General features: G+C 30.2%; 3 protein-coding genes across 3 annotated transcripts; 2 read left to right on the top strand and 1 right to left on the bottom strand.

Moving 5' to 3' along the window:
* The first annotated feature begins 219 nt into the window (after window positions 1–219).
* On the top strand, window positions 220–4,022 carry LOC114170549 (putative choline kinase 2). Its single transcript, XM_028056053.2, has 9 exons — window positions 220–374; window positions 940–1,488; window positions 1,682–1,803; window positions 1,988–2,183; window positions 2,303–2,420; window positions 2,505–2,552; window positions 3,073–3,173; window positions 3,408–3,525; window positions 3,732–4,022. The coding sequence occupies exons 2-9, from the start codon at window positions 1,003–1,005 to the stop codon at window positions 3,839–3,841; spliced, it is 1,299 nt and encodes a 432-aa protein (XP_027911854.2). The 5' UTR covers window positions 220–374; window positions 940–1,002; the 3' UTR covers window positions 3,842–4,022.
* A 375-nt stretch (window positions 4,023–4,397) lies between these two features.
* Window positions 4,398–6,305, bottom strand: LOC114170553 (uncharacterized). Its single transcript, XM_028056058.2, has 4 exons — window positions 6,128–6,305; window positions 5,962–6,046; window positions 5,755–5,860; window positions 4,398–5,286 (listed from the first exon to the last, which is right to left on the bottom strand). The coding sequence occupies exons 1-4, from the start codon at window positions 6,294–6,296 to the stop codon at window positions 4,537–4,539; spliced, it is 1,110 nt and encodes a 369-aa protein (XP_027911859.2). The 5' UTR covers window positions 6,297–6,305; the 3' UTR covers window positions 4,398–4,536.
* Window positions 6,306–16,473: 10,168 nt separating this feature from the next.
* AS2 (Lateral organ boundaries (LOB) domain family protein) lies at window positions 16,474–18,150 on the top strand. Its single transcript, XM_028056177.2, has one exon. It carries the CDS (start codon window positions 17,182–17,184, stop codon window positions 17,836–17,838), a length of 657 nt encoding a protein of 218 aa, XP_027911978.2. The 5' UTR covers window positions 16,474–17,181; the 3' UTR covers window positions 17,839–18,150.
* Window positions 18,151–23,279: the final 5,129 nt, after the last annotated feature.

Genomic DNA, 23,279 nt, shown 5'->3' with positions numbered 1-23,279 from the left:
ATATATATATATATATATATATATACGGTGTAACTCTACAATTCTCTGTTTTTGAGGAAATGTGGTCCTCTCTTGCACATCTGAGTTTCATAAAAATTGAATGATTTTGAAGAAAAATGGCAGTGAAATTGTACCAAGATCTATTTATACCGTTGCTAAAAAAAATAAAATACAACCATTTAGTACCCTCCATTTTTAACCACTCTTGTTCCCTCCTTCATCTCCACCCAAGTTTTTGGTTGTTAGAGGTGGAAAATTCCTATATAAACCTCTTTTCTTCATCCTTTTAAAATCACAGGATCTTTGTGAGTCCTGACTCTTCTTCACCGGTGGTGAGGTCACCAGCCACCGTACGTGTTGTCGTTCCTTTTGAGGTTGGTTTCTTTGGCTTTGTTGTTGTGTTGCAACAATTTCACTTCTTTTTATGGTCATTTTGAGGGGAAAAAACAGGGTTTCTTTCTATGCGTGTTAACATGTTTGTTAAAATGTTGCTGAAGAATTGCTTAAATTAATCATACACTAAATGCGTGATTCGAAGAGTTTTTTAAACGGTGAATATTTTTTTTTGTTAAATAAATCATTATCATGACAAGTAGATCTACAATGTCTAACAATCACAAAGAAACGTGAGATAATCAAATGCACCATTTTTTAAATTAAAATTTAATACTAATTTTAACTGGAAATTAAGAGGCCTAAAATGATTTACCTATTTTTATCTATATTAATCTGTTCATGGTTTATCTTCGCTTACTGGTGAAGCAATCTACCCATTTTTACCAAACACAAAAATGAAGAGAAGCCAATGTTGTTTACCATTTTTAATGTTGAAATCGAAAAATCTACACACACATATATGTATTTTGATTTGCATGGCTTAGATGTGTATAATATATATATTAAGTATTTTTGTTTTTGGGTATTACCTTGTTTTCCCAGGTTGAAAAGAATCAAACAAAAAGGAAGTAGATTATTTTATTCTTGCTTCTTCTTCAAGTAACAATGGTGACTTTTGTTCTGGGGGCGGCAGAAGAGGCCACACCAAATCCTGTGAATAACAAAGCTGTTGATGCAGAAAATGTAGTTAGTAGTGATCATGCAGAGATTCCAGGTAGTAGTGAAATAAAGGGCACAGAAGTTCCTAAAGAAACCTCTGCCAAAGAAGGAGAATATTCCATTCCTAGTGAAGCAACTGAGATACTGAAATCATTGGCAGCTAAATGGGAGAATGTAATCGATGCCAATGCATTGAAAGTAATCCCTCTTAAAGGGGCAATGACAAATGAGGTTTACCAGATAAAATGGAAGACAACAGAAGGAGAATCCTCAAGAAAGGTTCTGACAAGAATCTATGGCGAGGGCACTGCTTTTTTCTTTGATAGGGGAGTTGAGGTCAAGACATTTGAATTTATGTCAAAGAGTGGACAAGGGCCTCGTTTGCTTGGAAGGTTTGATAATGGTCGCATTGAGGAATTCATCCATGCAAGGGTAATGCAATGTTTCTGCAAGTTGCTATTATATACAAGTTGATGAATGCAAATTCTTGAATCAATGTGTTACACAGCTGATACATATTCACTTTTGGTCCAACATTGCAAATCGTACTTGTAAAGTTTAGTCATTTGTGGTTTCATTCATATATGAATTTGATCAAGCTGATACATTGTGGTTGATTTAACAGACATTATCAGCATCTGATCTGCGAGAGCCATCTACTTCTGCTCTCATAGCAGCCAAAATGAAGGAGTTTCATGATATTGATATGCCTGGTCAAAAGACTGTGAACCTTTGGGATAGGTTAAGGTATGTTGTTCTTATGAAAAACCACACATTCTTGATCTATTCAAATTGAGATTAACATCCCAGCCAAATTTCATTCATTTCAGTAACATGTCATCTAGAAGAAGAATTTGTTTGTGACATAATATGAATGGTTATCAGAACAATTTGATCATTTCTAACTTAAATTTATTTTTTAACGCTTCAGAGATTGGCTTAAGGAAGCCAAACGCTTGAGTTCTCCTGAAGATGTTGAAGCATTTAAATTGAACAGTTTGGACAATGAAATATCTACTTTGGAAAAAGAATTATCAGGCTCTAAGCAATGCATAGGATTTTGCCACAACGATTTGCAATATGGTAACATAATGCTTGATGAAGAGTCCTGTTCTGTCACCCTTATCGTGAGTTCCTCTTTATACTATTGAGTGTTACTATCTAATAATTATTTACTGTTAGTTCAAACTGGTTAGAAAATGTGAAGTTTTGTATTATAACAAATACTAAATTGTGCTTATAACAGGATTATGAATATGCAAGTTACAATCCTGTGGCCTATGATATAGCAAACCACTTCAATGAGATGGCTGCCAATTATCACACAGATACTCCACATGTTCTTGACTTCACTAAATACCCTGGTCTGTGAATAATGAACTGTGCAATTTCTTCTCATTCTTTTTTCCACCGAACAATTAACAAAATTTAGTTCTTTTTTCTGTTAGATTTGGAAGAGCGTCGACGATTTGTCCAAGCATATTTGAGTTCCTCAGGTGACATCTGTGGACTTAGTTTTATTTAACATAACTCTTATTATTCTAAACTATATTTCAGTGACATTTTCTCATCACAATTTTCTCTTATATAAAATTCAATATAGATTTTTTTTGGAAATCCAATTAGTCTAAGTTCCATACTAAGTAAAAATGAGAAATTTTGAGAAAATCTATAAACTTATTACCTTAATTTTTTTTTCTGTTAAATGTGGTTTCAATTTCTTATATGTTTTCACTGTTTACCAATGTAGAATCAATCCTTTGGTTGGCCTCGTATCACATTTATAAAATCTCTTCCTAACGAATCTTTCCTAAAAATCCCAATGAATAGATTCTAGTACTACTGATCTAAAAATCCCAATTGATTCTAGTATTATTGATTTGGAGAAAACCTTTTTATATTGAGAAATATTAGTTATTAGTTATCTATCACTTCTCATAATGAGAAATATTAGTTAGATATATGTCATCTCACTCCATGAACCAGTGAGTTATTGATGTTTTCATGATGACTCAGGTGAGCAACCTAGTGACACTGAAGTACAGCAATTGCTTGATGAAGTTGAGAAGTATGCACTTGCAAGCCATCTATTGTGGGGCATTTGGGGAGTAATTTCGGTAATCATCACTTTCTCACTTTAGCATTGGTTATTCTACATTTAAGGTTCTTAGTATCTGCCCAATTACACTAATCAATGACCAAATTGTAGTATGATTATTGAAATAAACAGTCTAAAATATTGTAAATTAAATTTCAAAAAGGACAATTCTGAACAGTAGATTTTCCAAATGAGTGTAAAATATTTTGGTATAAATGGTATCTAATTATCTTCTGAATTCCTCCTTGTGCAGTTGCATGTAAATAAAATTGAGTTTAAGTACAGGGAATATGCAGAACAGAGGTTCCAACGGTATTGGTCAAAGAAAACTCCTGTTGTGAGCTCTAATGACTCTTCTGATCATGATAATGGTAATAGTACAAAATCATTACATTGCTTCCAATAAAACACTGTCTTGTATTTGTAAACATGAAATTTTGATTCTAGTTAACCATTTATTTTCTTTCAGCTTTAGCTCCTATAAATTTGAAAGTCTTAAACATTGTCTACACATAATTTCACTTATCTTAATGAATTTTGTTTATATGTGACATTCTAACTAGTTATTTGCTTGCAGGCCTGCAAGCAGCAGCATCGACCACTCACCATAGAGCAGGTAGGCTCATTGGTATCCCTAGGAGATTGAAGAGATTGTTTAATCTTGGTTTTTTCAGATCGAAACACTAGAGCAAGGTTTGGCAGAATTTGTTCTTCGATTCACCTTGATGAGTTAAATGGGAATAGTAGTGAGAAAGTATACCAATGTAATGCGCATATGCGTTATTAACTTTTGTTTACTTTCTTTATTCTTTGTAACTCTATCTGGGAAAATTCATAAATAACCTTAGAAACACTGTGTAATTATCAATCTCTTCCACTGATGCTTATTTTGAAACTGTTATAAAAAACTGTGGTAGTATTTTTCAAATAATTTAACTTCTCAATGACGACGCTAAAAGAACCGTCATTCTATCTAATTACGACGAAATTATTATTTACAATCATTTTGTTTTCAGTTTAAAAAAATTATTGGCACTGTGGTGAGTCTCAAACACATAACTCACTAAGATATAACTTTCATGCACTGATAGTGCCAACCACAGAAACTAACCAGCAAGTACAAACAAAATCGAATTATGTTTAAATTTTACTACTTTAATATGATGTTATGATCATTCGGAGTTTATCTAAGTTAAAATTTGAACCTATGAAACTCTTCAATTCTCATATTAAATGTCCTCAAGGTGATAAAATATGTCTCACATCAATTCAAGATAAATTTCGGAACACACATATTAATAATTATACCTCTAGCAGAAAGTTATGCAGATGATTAACCACTTTATCTCTTTCCTAGAAGTTAATAGAAGAAAAATTAAGAATCATACCCTAGTTTTGAAAGCTTTTGCTTTGGTTTCTCTATCCACTTGATTCATACCTAACTTTCTAGCATTCACCACTTTCTCTACCATCTTACTTCCCTTAAAATGTGTTCTTCCTTCATTAGGGCTTGCTGCTAGAGTGAATGTTTCTTTATTTGCCCTCAAGTTCTTCTGGGTTCTGTCTAACTGATTCCAGCTACCATTAGCCATGCTTGGTGATGGTGACCTTGATGGTCTATAAATTCTTGGAATAGGGTCCCGATTTTGAAACCCTGAAACCGTAGAAGATCGAGTTGTGCTTCTTCCTCGTGTGGTGGAACTTGGCCTCTGATCTGTCCTTAGATTTGGCGGTGCCTCATTGGAGAGTTCCATGATATTACTCGCAAGTGCAACCCTTGATTTCACGGATGGAGAAACGCCTCTAGTTCTTGGCTTTCTCTGTGACTCGTTTGTTTCTGTGCTTTTCTTGACATTCAAAGCAAGGAAATCGGCATTGTTGGTTTGCTTTTGGGGCGTGGATTTTGTGCTGTTGGCTGCTTCATGGTCACTTTTGACATTGCTGCTCTTGCTGGGAATGGTTGGGGAAGTGTTTGTTTGTTGTTCATGTGTGTTCTTGATGGTGCTTGGTCTTTGCCTAGTGTGACTTGGGGTCATTGATCTTGTTGAAAGTTTTGGTTTGGTTGAGTTGGTGTGAGTTGTTTTTCCATCATTTGATTTGGGTTTTGGTGCTTCCATTTCTTTCCATGCAAACTGTGTGGCAAAACCAACCTTATGCTATCAATTTGAAATTCAGATGAACATATAAATTAGAACAGTTTAACAAAGTCGTTTACCAATATTTGAAATTCCAAACCAGTATAAAACCAATTTATAATATATAAATGAGTATAAATATGATCTTACAAACTAATTTTGTAAGACTGAATTAACTTTAAATTTTATTCTTAATATAATATTAGAATTATGAATTGGAATTGGACAATGATATTATGACTTCCATATTTTACTTATGTAATTTAGTGTGAGTCATTAATTAATGTATCTCTATCTTTTTGAAAGAATCAATAACTCATACTAAGTCATATTAGAAAATAAAGAATGAAATTCAAAATATAAGAGTCAAAGTATAATTATCCATTAGAGTTTATCTTAAAAAAATTTATTATTTGTTCCATATATAGTCTCACCGCTGTAAACATAAAAGTTTCAGTAACTTACTCTTGTGATGGCCTGAGAAATTGGTATCTCCTTTTGAACAACAAGTTGAGGACCTGGTTCCATTTCAAGGGATGGAAACAGGGGAGTAGCTGGTGGTGTTTTCAACCTTTCTTTCACAAATGCAGTGACCAAGTTATTTTCTTTATTTCACATATCAAATAATCATGCACATTCATATGTTTATACATTTTCACAGACCAAACTTACCAATCATAATCATTTTTGTTTGTTTCCAGAAACTCTAAACCATATTCTTTCTTCCCTGATGCAATTCTGTACAGTGAAAAATTACCTGAAATGATGTGTTGTTTTCTTTTTCTTAGCACCAGCATTGAGAAAAATTACAATACGATTCATGATGATGAGTACCTACCAGGAGTGTCATTGTTACTGCCACATTCAAACTCTTCAGAATTAACACAATGCAAGAGGCTTGAGACGTGTTCATTCTGGCGCTTTCGCAATTCCCTGAAAAGTGTTAACTCTTCGTCTCGTTCCATGCGCGATTTCATCTTCGTCTTCATCACACCACTAATCGCCATATTCTTCTCTAATCAATGCTTCTAATTATAATTAATTATGATGTGTTATGTTGTTATACCCTTATAGTATTCTCCTCTAATTCCCTCACACTATCGTAGATTCTATCTCTTGTGTTCCAACGATGCTTAGTGTTGCAAACGACAAAAGGAATTTAATTATTTAATGATTGTGATCATGACTATGATAATGATCGATGATGATTAATTTATGACGAAAAAAGATATTGGTGCCACGTGGAGCTCTAGCCGGCTAATTAACTTTTGTTTGAATTCATCTAGTGTTTATATGATGGAACACATTAGATTATGGTAATTGATCTTGATTATAAAATGTTTTCTTTTTTGTGGAGCATTGGACTGCAAAATGTTCAGCAAATTAATTTATTATTACAACCAATTCTTTTTTGTACAAGTTTTATGCGTTCGAATCTTACATGTGAAAAATATTTAAGGGGATATCTTATAGTGTTGTGGGTGTGTAAATAAATGCTTGTTAAAGTTTTTTAAAAGTGACAATGAAACAAATAAAAAACAAAACAAAAATCTTAATGAATTCAATTTAGACTATAAATAAATTTGCAATTATATACTTATTATTACATACACAAATACTGTTCTTTTGTTTCTTACCGTGAATTTGATTAATTGATTAAAGAGAATGATATTTTGATTATTAAATTTTTATAATTTTACTTAAAGTTATAAAAGAAAGTTGTCAAAATTTAAAATTTAGTAGTCAAAAAATAATTTTTCATTGATTAATTAGACACATAGTAAGATCCCCTATGTATTTTTATTGATAGAATTCTTTTCTTCACCAGCCGTGTGTTAATAAGTTTTTTTTAGTAAATTAGAATAATATTTCCTAATATTTTTTAATTGCATATAATTTCTCTTTATATATATTTAAAAGTTTATAACAATTATATTGTAATATTTTGGTTTAATCACATAGAAGTCTTCTTTCTCGTTACAAAATCTCAATTGGGTCCTCAATTTCTAAATTATCTCAATTGGGTCCTATTTTCTGAAAATTTGTTTCAATTTGATAATTTGGTCATTTCCGTTAGGGCATCGTAAACTGTGTGTGACATGTCAGCTCGTGATTTTTTTTTTAACTTTTTTAAATTTTTTTAACTTAAAAAAAAAAGCTGACATGTGTCAATATAGGATTTTACCACATGTCAGTTTGTAGTTTTTTTTTAATTTAAAGAAAAAGTTGTCACGTGTCACATTATAATTCTACTACGTGTTAATTGTTTATGTGAAAAATCTTGATTTGGTCATTGTATTTGTTATTTTGTCTCAATTTACTCCTAATTTCTTTTTAAACTAGATTGATTTCATTTTTTCTAAATTGAGATTAAATTTAACTTTTTATATAAATATTATAATTATTTTTTTATTATAATAGATATTTATAAAATTGAGACTAAATTTAACTTTTATATAAATATTTAAAAATTTTATAAAGTTGTTTTTATAAATATTTGCATTGAACTTTATTTAAAAAAATGTTTTGATAATATCTAAAACAACTTTATAAATTCAAATGTAAAATTTTAAAATAGTTTTATATAAGTTACAAAATTCAAATGTTTGTAATTGTTATAAAATTGTTGGAAAATTTTACATTTGAATTTATAAAGTTGTCTACAAATTATTAAAACAATTTTAAATAAAGTTCAACGCAAAATTTAAATTTAAATAAACTCAATTTAGTTAAAAATATCTATTATAATAAAAAAATAATTATAACATTTATATAAAGTTAAACTTTGTCTCGATTTGGAAGGGGTGAAATTACTCCAATTTAAAAAGAAATTATAACTAAATTGAGACAAAATAACAAATATAGGAACAAAATCGAGATTTTTTACATAAACAATTAACACATGGTAGAATTATAATTTGACACGTGACAGTTTTTTTTAATAAATAAAAAATAAAAAAGAACTATAAGCTGACACGTGGAAAAATCCTATTTTGACACGTGTCAGCTGTTTTTTAAGAAAAAAAAGTTAAAAAAATTAAAAAAAGATTTTAAAAAATTAAAAAAACTATGAGCTGACATGTGACACAATTGAGATAATTTAAAAGTTGATGACCCAATTGAGATTTTGTAACGAAAATGGAGACCTTCCATGTGATTAAACCTAATATTTTTAAACATCTATTAGAGATTTAGCATATTTATAAAAGGTGTCAATATATTTTTATGGCTTAGCTGTGTTTTGAGTTTCTAATGAATTTGGAAACTTTAAATGGAGTCTTTAATAAATTTTATTATTGTGGGCTATTGAGTTAATTTTTGATGTAGGCGTTATCTTACAGTGTGACTCTCCATAAATATCTTCACATGATATTTTGTTACAAGAGATTCCTGATAAAATCTTTTCCAATTATTTACTTCGTTTAACAAAAATTAAAGTTAAATTTAATTAAAATTGTAAAATTTTAAAAATAAAAAATAAAAAAATACAAAGTTACAAAAATATAAAACAAGTAATTGAAAAACTACTAAAAAAAATTAAAAAATATAAGATATAAAATTACAAAAATTAACAAATTACAAAATTATACATTATAAAAGTATATAATTTCATAATAACAAAATTATAAAATATACAAATATAAAACTAAAAAATTATAAAGCTAGTTACACAAATTATGAACTTATGAAATTGTGAAATTATGAAAATACAAAATTATTAAATCATGAAATTATAAAATTATCAATTTGTAAATTTGTAAATTTTTATTTTTTTATTTTTTTAATTTAATATTTCACAATTTTTTATTTTACAATTTTATAATTTCAAAATTATAAAACTATGAAGTTATAAAATAAAAAAATTGTGAAATATTAAATTATAAAATTAAAAAATTAGCAAAAAAAATGAAATTATAAAAATATGAAAATATAAAACTTTGAAATTATAAAATTATAAACTAAAAAATTGTGAAATAAAAAATTATAAAATTACAAGAAAATAAAATTAAAAAATGTACAATTTGAAAATTTTTTATTTTCATAATTTCAAAATTTATTAATTTTATAATTTACTCAAAAAAAGTTTTATAATTATATAATTTTATAATTTTATATTTGTATATTTTATAATTTCTTTATTATGAAATTATATATATTTTATCATTTTATAATTTTATAATCTGTTGATTTTTTCAATTTTATATTTTTAATTTTATTTTAATAGTTTGACAATAACATGTTTTATATTTTTTCTATTTTTAATTTGATAATTTTAATTAAATTTAAAAACACTTTTCGTTAAATACTGTACATATTTGAAAAACATATTGTCATCTCTTGTAACAAAATATTATGTGATAACATTTATGAAGAGTAATAGTACAAGATAGCTGTCACGTTAGAAAGTTAACTTCACCTTAATCATAGGGACTCATTTGAAAATTTTAAAAATTTAAAGAACTCAGTAGACCGTACAAATTGATTAGGGACTCAAGATATAATTAAGCCTATTTTTATTAAAACAATTATTTAAGTTTCTTCAAGTCTCAAAAGTAAATAATATTGCACACTATAAATAATACTAAATCAATTTTTAATATGTGATTCTTTTTAAATAGTTTTGAATATAAGGGAAATATCTCGGAATAAAGGATGTGATGGAATAGCTCACAAATTCAGTTAGAAACGTTTACCACACAAGAAAACCATAACACAAAATCTAAAATTGAAATAGTTGAACGAGAGAAGGTAAACTAAGGAAGAAGAATCATACACAAAACTACCGTGGTTCGACTAAATTATTATCGAACTCCAATCTACTCTTAGGGAATCATTCCCTATAGATAAGATATTACAAAGCAAACTAAAAGAATAATGTTTTACAAAAGCTACAAATCTTATTTACAGAAAAAATTCTATTATATGACATAGACGATCTTAATAAACTATCCTACCAGATTGTCCAAAACTAAGTAGATGCTATAATGAGTGATTCTACTCATATAGTCTACTAAGATAGTCTATTTGCATATAAACACGTGATAATCTAATACATGTTAAGATTTTTTCTTGGTCACTTCTCCACAAAGGAAAAATCCCATTTCTAATAGGTCTTTCTTAGTTTCTAACTCACCAAATCAATCTATGGTTATCAAGATATAAAAGAAGAGTTTTGTTGTATCCTTAAACAACAAATGTTCATTTTCAATTAGTTTTGAAAGCCAAGCAAGAAAGGAATCCCAAAGAAAGTCTTGATTGATGGTGACAACAACTATCTTCATAACAAAATCATCTAATCCAAAGGCGACACACCCATGAAACTTGAAGATTAGGGTTAAACTTCGTAAATAATAATAATAATTAATATATAATAAGAATAAGAATAAGAATAATAATATATAATATTATTAATATAAATAATAATTATTGTAGGAAGGTTGTGGTTGGAGTGAGCCTATTCCTTTTTCTACACCCCATATTCACTATTTGTACTACCATATGTTGGATTTCTTAACTTTTTTTATTTATTTTAAATTAATTGTCAGAAGTGTGGGTTAGGATGATCACAGTAGGATAAATTTGACGCACCATTTATCATGTAGGATAAATTTTGATACCGTTAAAAAAAACCAAAATCAATATTTTTAAAATTACAGGAACCAAAGGGTATACAAGTTTTGATTAGGAATTATTTCCAATTTTATGTAAAATTTCAGATATTAAAACATATTTTTTTCTTAGTTTATTATATAAAAGAATGGTTAAAATACTTCTTTAGTCTATGTTTTTGTTCAAAAATCTCAAATAGGTCATAATTTTTTTTTTAGTCTTATTTAGGTCCATATTTTTAAAAATGTGTAACAATTAGGTTCATTCCGTTAGTATAGTGTTAACGGTGTTAAGGATGTACCATGTGTCAACTTCTCATTTTTTTGAATTTTTTTATTTTTTTGAATTTTTTGAATTTCTTTTTGAAAATTATTCATGCCACGTGTCACGTCAATATTGTGTCACGTGTCAAGTCAGTAAGGTGACACGTGTCAAGTTATTGTCTGAATCTCAATTTGGTCCATATATTTATTATTTTTATTACACACTAGTGCATTTTAGAGCTTTTACAGCGCTGTATATGCCTCGGTTCATGCGGACCCGCTGCATAAAAGCACGCGGTGGCAGTTTTGTAATTATATTCAACTTTTATGCCTCGGTTGTCATAATAACCGAGGCATATAGCTAAAAAAAATTTGACTCAACGCGTTGACCACTAATTTAATTAATTTATTTATTTCACTGATGCAATATGCCTCGGTTCTCTCTTAACCGAGGCAGTAGAGACACTTAATTATTTTGACCACTGCGTTGACCCCTAATTTGAATTTTTTATTTTTTTTTACTGAAGGAATATGCCTCGGTTCTGTAATAACCGAGGCAGTAGTGGTAATATATGCCTCGGTTCAGCGCCTACCCGAGGCAGTAAGTGTAGAATATGCCTCGGTTTTGAATAACCGAGGCAGTATCCCTTCGTAGGGTTAAAAAACCCCAATTCCTTTATTGTTCTGCGATTTCATCTTCTCCGTTCTGCGAGTTCATCTTCTCCGGCCAACCTTCAATTCTCCGACGACCAGCACCAACGTCACGCACAGCTCCCATCGTCCGGCGCACCTCCGACGCTCCAGCGCAGCTCTGCGCCACCGTCCCGACGCTCCAGCGCCGCGGCTTCTTCTTCTTCGACCAACCACCACCGCACTGCTCCGCCCTTCTCCGACGACCAGCGCAGCTCTGCGCCACCGTCCCGCACACCTCCGACGTAGAGCTCCATCCCGCACACCTCCGACGTTCCAGGGCATCGTTTTGTCGCAGCACCGCACCGCCGCGGCTTCTTCTTCTTCTTCGACCAACCACCACCGTCGCTGCACCTTTGAGGAGTCGGGCACTGCCATCGGAGCCGCAGCGTGTTTCTTCTTCGAGCAACCATCACCAACGGCTACTGCAATTCTGTTCGGTCTGCCTCCACTGCCACTGCACGCAGCTCGAGGAGGTTCTTCCGGTGCCGTTGCCATTGCCTCCATTCAATCCCCCGCTCCTTGGTATGTTTTTTTTTACGATTTGGATTATTTTTGGATTCGCTGGATTTAATTTTTTTGGATTGCTTGTATGTTCTTATATTTTCAATCTTGAATTTGAGATTATTAAAAATATGGAAGAAATTTTGGATTGTTTGTACTAGGAGATAATTTGGATCCTAGGAGTTAGTATGTATCAATTTCATGAGAATTTATTTTAAACTTTTGACAGTGTTGACGTAGTATCCCTGTTGTCCGACTGTGGATACAATTGATTCTCCTCCGTTGCTACTCACGTCTCACACTCTAGGTTCTTAATTTTATTATGAGCTTATAATTGTTTAGTATATCGTTTATTTAGTATGTTTTTTATTTATATTTTAAAGTAAATCAATTTATTTTGTTTGATCTCAAATTGTCATTGCATAGAGTTAGCCATAGTTTCCCGTTTGAGATTGAATACGAAAATTATTTACTTATCTCCAAGTATTTTTTTTAAAGAATGTGTATTTTTTTTAAAAGGAGACAATACTAATAATTTAAATGTATTCAATCTTGAATTGTCCGGTTGGACAGTTTAAGAAGATTAATCACTTCTTAATAGTTTATTAGTGCATGTCTATTTTAATATACATATCTCAATATTCTTGAATATTTGTCAATTGTGTTTTGTATTGATCTTTGGGTGCATATTTGACTGTGGTTAATAATCACTTTCATTTCGTGTAACCTGAAGACCAATGCGAAATGCTGGCGAAATTTCGTGAAATTTAAGATATGTGTTTTAAAATTAATATGTACCAATAAACTAGAAGAAGTGAATCTTCTTGAATGGGATAGGGTCACACCTTAAATACAAAAGCGAGGTGATCATTCATTTAAAGATTACTGAAATTGTTCACACAATTTCAGTATATAAACGTATGGATCGAGACTGGATTTACTTGCCACGCATCAGTGTTGAGTATGAGCAAGGAGTAGAAGAATTTATACAATTTGCGCAACGTTATGAAGGTAGAAGTGATGATGAAGTGAAGTTTAGATGTCCTTGTGTGAATTGTTTGAATGCGAGAAAGTTGAATGCAACTGCAATTAGGGAACATCTTATTTGTGATGGTTTCCTTCCAAGTTATACAATATGGACATGGCATGGCGAATTAATAGACTTTCCAACTGTCTCCTGAACTGAAAATTTTGTGGATTCCATCGTGGAAGATCAACATGAAGAAGACAAATTAGAGGACATGATTCGTGATGTTGGCGCTGAAGCTTTTGCCCAAGCGCACGTGTATGAGACAATCTCTACTGATTCAGAGACTCCGTTGTATGTTGGTTCAACTAAGTTTACAAGGTTGTCAGCGGTGTTAAGATTGATGAATTTAAAGGCGACTAATGGGTGGACCGATAAGAGTTTCACAGAATTATTAATGTTGTTGAATGAAATGCTTCCAGATGGAAATACACTACCCACTCGCAACTATGATGCCAAAAAAATTCTTTGTCCGATGGGAATCAATCGCTGGACATAGCATGTTGTTAGGGAAATCAACTGCTATGACAAAAAGGCTAGCATGGTTGAGCCTCAAGGTTTGCTATTTTGGTCTATAGTATTATAATTATTCAATTTCTTTTCTTCATCAATTACTTATATATGTGCATTCATTGTAGTGTAATTTACAAACCGGCTCATATGAGTGCGGTTACTATGTAATGCAATGGATATCAACCATTGTACGTGCTCGTATCACAAGTGGTTGGAAAACGGTAATTGTTTCACTATATGAAATACTTATATGCAATTTTGGCTTAGTTTATATACTAATTTAAATTAGTCTCTTGTGTGCAGAGATTTGGTACTAGTACATCAATCCCCGTTAAGTCCATCAAATATTTAAGGATAGCTTTGGCAAAGTATATTATTCAAATGTACAATAGTACTTAGTATATTTGTTTATGGAAGCACATGATATTGTAATGAGTGCTACAATATAAATAGTATTTAAGTATTGTAATGAGTCCATCAATTATAATATGATATTGTTTCTGGCTGGGTTTGTATTTCTGGTTCAAAATTTGCAGGTTAAATGTGCTAGATTTGAATGAAATAGGACCAGAATTTTTTAAAAAAAAATAGCTTTATGCCTCGGTTATAACCAAAACCGAGGTAGAAGATCATTCGAATTTTTAATTTTTTTTTTAAATGGCCATATGCCTCGGTTAGACCAGAACCGAGGCAATAAATTTCACTTTCTGTCGCGGTCAAAACAGACCCGAGGCAGAAAGTATATTAAATTTTTTTTATTTTTTCAATTTCTGGTACGCATTAGGCCTCGGTTGGGCAAAAACCGAGGCAGTAAATATTTTATATGCCTCGGGTTGTACCGAGGCATAAACTACTGGCTTTTTACCTCGGTCGTATATGCAGCGGTTGCGGACCCGAAGCCAAAAGCTGAAAATAACCGCTGTCTTTTCCCTTCCCTGCACTAGTGACATTTGATCCATATAAGTAAAGTTTAATGTAAAATATATATTTAAATAAACTTAATATTATTAAAATATTTAATAAAAATATCATTATAAAATTTATATAAAAATTAAATTTGGTCTCAATTTGGAGATGATGAAATTAAAAATTAAAAAATAATGGACTGAAATATAATAAAAATAACAAATATATGGACAAAATTGAGATTTAAACAATGACTTGACACGTGTCACCTTACTGACTTGACATGTGGCACAATATTAACGTGACACGTGACATGAATAATTTAAAAAAAAATTCAAAAAAATTTTAAAAAATGAGGAGCTGACACGTGGTGCTTCCTTAACACAGTTAACACCATACTAACAGAATGGTTATTACATATTTTCATAAATATGGACCTAATTGAGACTAAAAAAATCTTAAGACCTATTTAAGATTTTGAACAAAAATATGGACCAAATAAGTATTTTAACCTATTAAATAATACGTGACACTAAATTTATTACATAGGATAAACTTTCACGCAGTAAAAAAAAATAGAACCAGAATCGATACTTTTAAAAAAGTACAGCTACCAAACAGTACAAGTTTTGACTAGGGATTGTTTCCAATTTTCCGTAAAACTTCAAGGGAAAAAAACAAAAACATGTTTTTCCCCTTATTTTTTTCAATTCAAGATAACAATGTATATACATTATATAAGAACAACTAACTTTTTGTTTTGTTTTGTTTTATACAAACTATATATAGACATGCATAACTGCACTCTTTATTTTAACTTGCAATATAACAAACTTGGATATGATGAGTCTTAAATTAAAAGTCAACTTATATAAGAGATTTCATCTAATAAACCTCAAAATCTTTAAGATATTAAGTTTGTAAATGCTTTTTTATTATTGCTAATTTCAGTTATCTCCTTCAATCAAATTCCCAAGTTTATCTTGATTTCTTTTGGAATTACTTTCCTAACATAATCAATACTCTTGTTAGGTTTAAAGAGGGAGATTTATTGGATATACACAGCACCAATAAGACCTGAGTCCAATCATATAAAACATTGATACTACTCTCAAATCAAAATCTTAAGACAATGAATATATGGATATTCATTCTTATATGGTTATCCACTTTCTCATTTCTATCCCATATGAATTTAACTCATACTTGGATTCCCAACAAATACAATCCCTTAAAACTTGTCACTATACAACTTTTATTATTTTCATTTGTTCTACATCATATAAAACTTCTTTCCACCGTTGGAATATCCACCAATTCAATACTAACAATGCAAATATGTTTTTGTTTTCATATCTTTATCAATTTTCCAAGGTATCTTCTGGTTTCTAGTTCCTCATCGCTTCATCACCCACAAAAACTCACACAAACTAAGAAGCGGAAAACGGACATGTCAATCAAGTTAAAGAATTATGAGTAGAGAAAATGGAAAATTTATGCATTGACCCAACTCAAAAAGAGTAGAATATAGAGTGTAGAACCATAACAATTTACATTAATTAAGTTCTTCTCCCTATATTTATACCCTTCCATGGTTCAAAGTTAAACAATGAATTTATCATTGTTACTTACACTAGGGAGTGTCTTCTGCCTTCAAACATTCAACATTATTTTTTTCCACAGGCAGCACCTCCTTCTTCATGTACAAACTCTGGCTCTTGGTTTTGTCTTCAATTCCTGTGTCAGCAGCACAAGGATCAAGGATTTTGTCTCAGGATATGAAATTGGACTGGTAAATCAATCTTTGAATCTAGTTATATATCCATATTTTATTCCTTGTTTTTGTCACTTTTGTATTTTCCTCAATCCCATTGCCTTTTTCATCTTCTCCCTCTTGGATCTCCCAAATTTTTTTATTCCATTAACCAAACCCAGTTGACACACCCTTATTTTTTTAACCTAGATATTTGTTTCCCTCTTCCCTTACTAAAATAACCAAATTTTGAAGAGAATAAGGATATAAATTATTCATAATAACTTGGCTTTGTAAAATTTAATGAAAGAGAAGAGAATTGGGGAGGGGAAAGAGTGTGTAGCTTAAAATAATGGAGAGTACCAAAAAGATGCCTAAAATAATGGATTTGGCCATCTAACACACACATTAATTGATCACTTCTCTTTTTTCTTGATAACATTTATTACTATTTATCATTATTTTACAATATAGTGATAACAAACATGGTGAATGCGTCACAGAAATTAATGGTGGTGGTGTGAGAGAGAAAGAGAAAGAAAAAGAAAGAGATAGTAGTAGATAGATAGCAGCTATCTATAGCTACTAGGGAAGAAAATTGTTCAAGAAAGTGAGTGTGATCCACCATGGCCTCTTCAAATTCACCATGTGCAGCATGCAAGTTCTTGCGTCGCAAATGCCAACCCGAGTGTGCTTTTGCACCCTATTTCCCTCCCGACCAACCTCAGAAGTTCGCAAATGTTCATAGAATTTTCGGAGCCAGCAATGTCACCAAGCTTCTCAACGATTTGCACCCTCACCAACGTGAAGATGCTGTGAATTCCCTTGCTTATGAAGCTGAGATGAGACTCCGTGATCCTGTCTATGGCTGTGTCGGAGTCATATCACTGTTACAGCACCAACTTCGCCAGCTTCAAATGGATCTCTACTGCGCCAAATCTGAACTCTCCAGGTACCAAAACCTAAGCAGCATCACCACCAATCACACCCTCATGGCGTCTGAATCCGCCGCCGCCTTCCACCACCACCACCTCCAGAACAACAACACCACCACCACCACCAATACCTTCGGCCGTGACCACCACTACCACTTCCACCACCACCAGTTTTTCCCCAGAGACCACCAACACCAACAAGTAGCGAGAACCTTCGACGGAGGCAACAACTACGATGCAAGCCTCTTGGCCATGAACATATCTGCCAGCTTAGGGCAACTGAACCAGCTTCAGCATCAGAGCGCCGCTGGCGGCGGCGATGACCGCCACACTGCCAACCGCTCCTAGGGTTTCACCACATATTTAGTCATGCAATAGGTAATTAATTAATTAATTACTTTAGTTAAAGTTTTCATTTAATATGGTTCATTTCTTGATTACCATCATCTTCGATTATCTCCACCACCTGCATATTTTGTCACTCTCACAATGTATAAATTTGGACTCACAACGCTGTCATATTCTTCAATTCTATATACATATAATGTAAGCAATTCCTCATGTGCTTGCCTAAGTCAAGTCAATTTGGAAATACTATTACTCTACATTGTGCTGTCTAAGTTTCCGTAATGTCAAGCTCACTATTATTTGCCATTGTTACTCATCTTCTGCATAATTTCAGCACAAAGACTGTTCTAATATTCACATAGACAGAAAGAAATCATGTTGGTGAGAGATAGTTTGTGAGAAAAGGCACATAACTGATATATGGTCAAAATTATGATGAAGATGATTAACTTAATATCATAATTTTAATGCATTGTATGATTATATTTACTTCTTTTTTTATATTATTATTGAGGATATTTAAGAGTTTTACTGCAATCTTCACAACACTTCTGAAGATCATGATACCTCAAAGTTCAAGTTGCATTTTAATATTTCCTTTACATCATTGCAGAACTTCTAGGTAGAAACTTAAATATGACGTCAACATAAAGTAGCTGACCATATTTAATCATTATTATTATTTTACTGTTCTTACCAAGAATAAAAAAAGATATTTTCTCCTCCAGTACATATTTCACTTATCTAATTTAACAAAATTAAGATAATTTTTGGCACTGAAAGATAATGATTATGATTATTAATTGCAGAAAAGTTTGTTCTAGTAATGAAAACACACACTCTGGTCAAATCTTACAAAATTTATGGTCAAATATAACTTGAGCTGGTGTTACACTTCATCATAAACATATCTGTTTACTGGTGTCTAGAACAATGGTTGAATCAATTGTATCTGCATAAGATTAGATGGGAGAAAAAGATGATTAGACGAAGGTGTAAAAGAAGAGCATTTATAGCAGTTGCTTGTTCTGAGTAAAACCACTCAACACAATAATGAGTCACACTACTACGTTTAATTGTGAATGTCATTGGCATTTATTAGACAGTGCCAACACTATGGAGCTGTGTCTTGCATCTGAACGCCTTTGTTAATTCCATTGGGTATGAAATGAATTGAATGAGCGTGACTTGACCAATTCTCTTACCTTTTCTCTTCTGCATTATCACTCTGCTATGCCCTTGACTATTCCTTGTTTCTATCAACACTACTTTTTCTTGAACTTTGCCACTGCACGCTTTTCCACATATGTGTTCACCCTTACATCTTCAAACTCTCGAAGAAAAGAATAAAAGAATATGTATGTATGAGAAAACAACCACCTACTACTGCATTTCTTTCATCTTTCTTCTTTATTACTTCCTTAATTACATGCTCTTTGTCCCCTCCCAATCCTCTTTCTCTCTTTCTCACCATCGAAGGAACAACCAACAAACAAAATTAACATCAGATGTGACAAAACGTCAACGTAATCAAGTGTATTTTAAGTGTAAGATCCTCTCTCTCGGGTGATTTTTTATCCAGAAAATAATGATATTAAGAATCCTATTTTTCAACTATACCTTTTATTTCATGACGTGGTTTAACGTGAATTATTGATTAATATATTACTATTTTTTTCTTTCAATAAGTCTATGACTCATACTAAACCATATTATGAAATAAATATGAGAGTAAAAAAATGCGAGTCAAAGTATAATTTTTCTTTTAATTTTAGGTTTTCAGATTTTTAATTAACATACAAAACCAGTTTTTAATTTTTAATTTCATTTTATTTTGATTTTCAGTTTTAACAGTTTTTTTTTTTCCAATTTTCTCTTGTTCTTCTGTAATGTATTGTTGAACAACGAGTTAATGACTTTATGTACTTGTCAATTCCCTTGTAGAAAGTAAAATTTATTTACTTTTTTCAAATATTTTACTTATAGAAATAAAATATATATATATAATTCATTTTATTTATTTTTTATTTAAGGTGCATATTATTTTTAAAATATGTAAATGGCAACACACATATTGGAGGTTCTCTTGAAACTCAATTTAACATTCACCGTTTGTTTTTAAAAAGTATAAAACAACCTGTTTTTACACATAATCAAGTAATTGATCCTAGTTTTGTTAAGGATTTGTTACCAACACCATTTTAATTAAATAAACCTATTATAGAAAAATAATAATGTGAGTATAAAAGGTTTTTCTAGAGTTTCCCCAAACTCAATAGTCATACATCTTACAACTTCAAAAGTTCATTAATAATGAACGTTTTTTTTTTCTGAGAAAGGCAAAATGCTTTACAAAATCCTTTTAAAAAAACAAGTTACCTCATTTTTACCAAATAGATTTTTGTTTTGAAAATAATATTTAAAAAACTAAATATTGCGACACCACATCTTTCGATCTGTACACTGATTTTGTTATTATTATTTTTTTTCTTAGCAGTTGTATACTCAATTTTTTAATGGAGATACTGTTTTACTATTTTTCAGTTAATTATATATATATATATATATATATATATATATATATATATATATATATATATATATATTAACACAATGTATGTAGTATTGTAGGGGTAAACGTGAGAAAATGAACAATTAAATAAAACTTTGAATACATAACAAGGTATTACAATGAAGTCCCATTATATTCTGTAATAATATAGAACACCTAACAAATAAAAAGTACAACATAATTGAAATGAAAAAAAAAATATAGAAATAAAAGTATAACAATTCATTAATTGCCTTATGTATTCTTTCATCACTTAAGATGTTCTTGAAGTCAAATTCAGACACTCCTCTACATATCTCTCCAACCAGCTGGCTATATGTTTAGTATATCTGAAAAAATAATTGTTGACTTTTTATTATGTCCGTAAATATTCATGAATATGTTCACACACACACATATATATATATATATATATATATATATATATATATATATATATATATATATATATATATATATATATATATATATTAATTTTAAATAAAATAATTTGAAAATAAATTTTTAAATATAAAATCAGATAAAAAAATTATGTTAAATTCCTCTTTTGATCTTTGTTTTTTTTAAGAAGTGTCAAATTGGTTTTCTAATTTTTTTTGTTTCAATTTGGTCATGTTTTTTTAGAAAAAATTCAATTTGGTCTTTATCTTCAAGTTTGACCGAACGGTATTAAAGTTAACGTCACGTGTTAATTTGTGGTTTTTTCTAGATTTTTTTAATTTTTAATTTTTTTTACACATGTAATTTCACAGTTAGGCTACGTGTTAAAATGATTCAATTTGGTCTCTATATTTGTTTTTAGTTTCAATTTAGTTCCAATTTTTGTAGAAATAAAACAATATTTCCTTCGTTAAATTGAGACTCCATCTTTTTCTTGTATAGATCTTGCTGATGTTCTTACTATAATTGACACTTCTTGACCAAAACAAGAAAAAAAAGTAATTTAACCAAAAAATTAATTTTGGAAGTATAATTTAAATAAAACTGTATATTAAAATATTAATATAAATAAATGTAATTTTTATAAAATAAGTTTAAATAAATTACATCAAAATATAAATTTTAAAAAGTGAATCATTTTTAAAATAACTTCATATGTCTTAAAAATATAGTCATATATAAATTCAAATTTTAAACTATTTTTACATTATTAATATTTTTCTTACTAGTAATTTTATTCCAATCATTTTGATAAGATGATTTAATAATGATTAACTACAGAAAGTAGAAAGTGAGTATAGGAAGATTAGATACCATGATGTTTTTACACCATCAATCAATAAATGAATAATTAAAATACTCATATTAACTCAGTTAAAATCCATAAAAGATATATATTTAATATTTATAAAAAATGTATATATAATTATAAATTTTATGAGTGAAAGTGATATTAGCATCAATATTATTTATGTAAAGTAATCAGCAAATAATTATATAATTATGTAGAATATTTAAGGTGCTCTCATCCATTTACAAAATACGAACTTAATTTTTTTTTCTTTATTTATATCATAAATTCAGTATTATTTTTATCAAAAGCCCAATAAAATGATATTTGTTATCATGTATTCAAAATGTAATGATATTAATACAGCCCGAGTTATCTCAATTACCACGTTTGAATTCAGTTTTACAATTATTATACAACATAATGCTCCTTTGGGTTACAACGGATGCGCTCAGCTCATTTTGGACTTAGGTCGGATCCATCTCAAATCGAGTTTTGACTCAAGTAGGGTTTTGGCTCGGATAAATACAAGACCACTTTTATTTGAGTTAGTTTGAGTCTATTTCGATTTGAGTTAAATTGAATCTGAAAATATTTTTTTAAATATTTAATTTAGAATATATATATATATTTTTTTTGTATTTTCATGATGTTTTGAAATATATTTTTAGATTTACAAATACTTCTGAAATCTTGAAAATATTAAAAATAAGAAGGTATAGAGACTTTTATCATAAATTTTTATGAGGGGTAATTTCGGAAGTACTGCTTTTATGGAGTGTGGGAAGAAAAAAGTGGAGTGCACGCAGCAATAGCCCATTTTTCATTTTCAAGTGATATATTTTGACTTTCGGAAGTTGACTTCCCGTTATATGTTTTGACTTTCAGAAGCCGACTTCCGATTATATTTTTTGACTTTCGAAAGTATTCTTCACTGGAAGTCGATGTCCGGAAGTAATTTTGAAGATGTGATATGTGTGGTTTCAATTAAATGGCCAAAGGGTATTTTTGGAATTTAAACATTTTTTGGAGGTGTAGAAGAAATTTTGGAGGTGGAGGAAAAAAGACCCTCTTTTGATGGGTTTTAACTGTTTGACGGATACTCAAAAGTTAGATATTTTTGTACAAATTGATTGAAGAATGCATATTCCTTTCTCTTTGTCCATCTGGTATTCCGACATGTCAATAGATGACTTGCTCTCCAAATTCAGCAATAGGAAAAAATCATTCTTCATGGAAGTTATAAAAAAAATTTTATACATAAATTTATACATAAAATAAATTTTACGAAAAAAATTATTAATTTTTATTTCTTCGATAGTGCCTGCAGATAAATATGTCTAAACAAATTCCGCAACTGCAGTTATTTGATCATCAACCATAGAAGAAACAATTGTCAAAATTCGGCATGCTTTGGAAAAAGTACTTTTTAGAAGTAAGTAATAAATGAAGTTAATACTTGGTTAATTAGAGGATGGAAGTTTAAAATCTCCAAGTTTAATAAAAATAATAAAAATAACAGAGAGATTAATATGGCGTTAAACTTTTACTTTATTACTATTTTCTTTACTTTTTCTCATTACATTCCTTACTGTCTTGTGCACATGCTTCATGCAAGAAAATACAAGAAGCAGCTGA

The sequence above is a fragment of the Vigna unguiculata genome, chromosome 11 (genome assembly GCF_037176805.1).
Source record: "Vigna unguiculata cultivar grain cowpea cultivar isolate G323 ecotype 2 chromosome 11, ASM3717680v1, whole genome shotgun sequence".
In the NCBI taxonomy this organism is placed as follows: domain Eukaryota; kingdom Viridiplantae; phylum Streptophyta; class Magnoliopsida; order Fabales; family Fabaceae; genus Vigna; species Vigna unguiculata.
The sequence above is the reverse complement of the archived record's forward strand: the minus strand, read 5'-3'. Positions and strand labels throughout refer to the sequence as shown.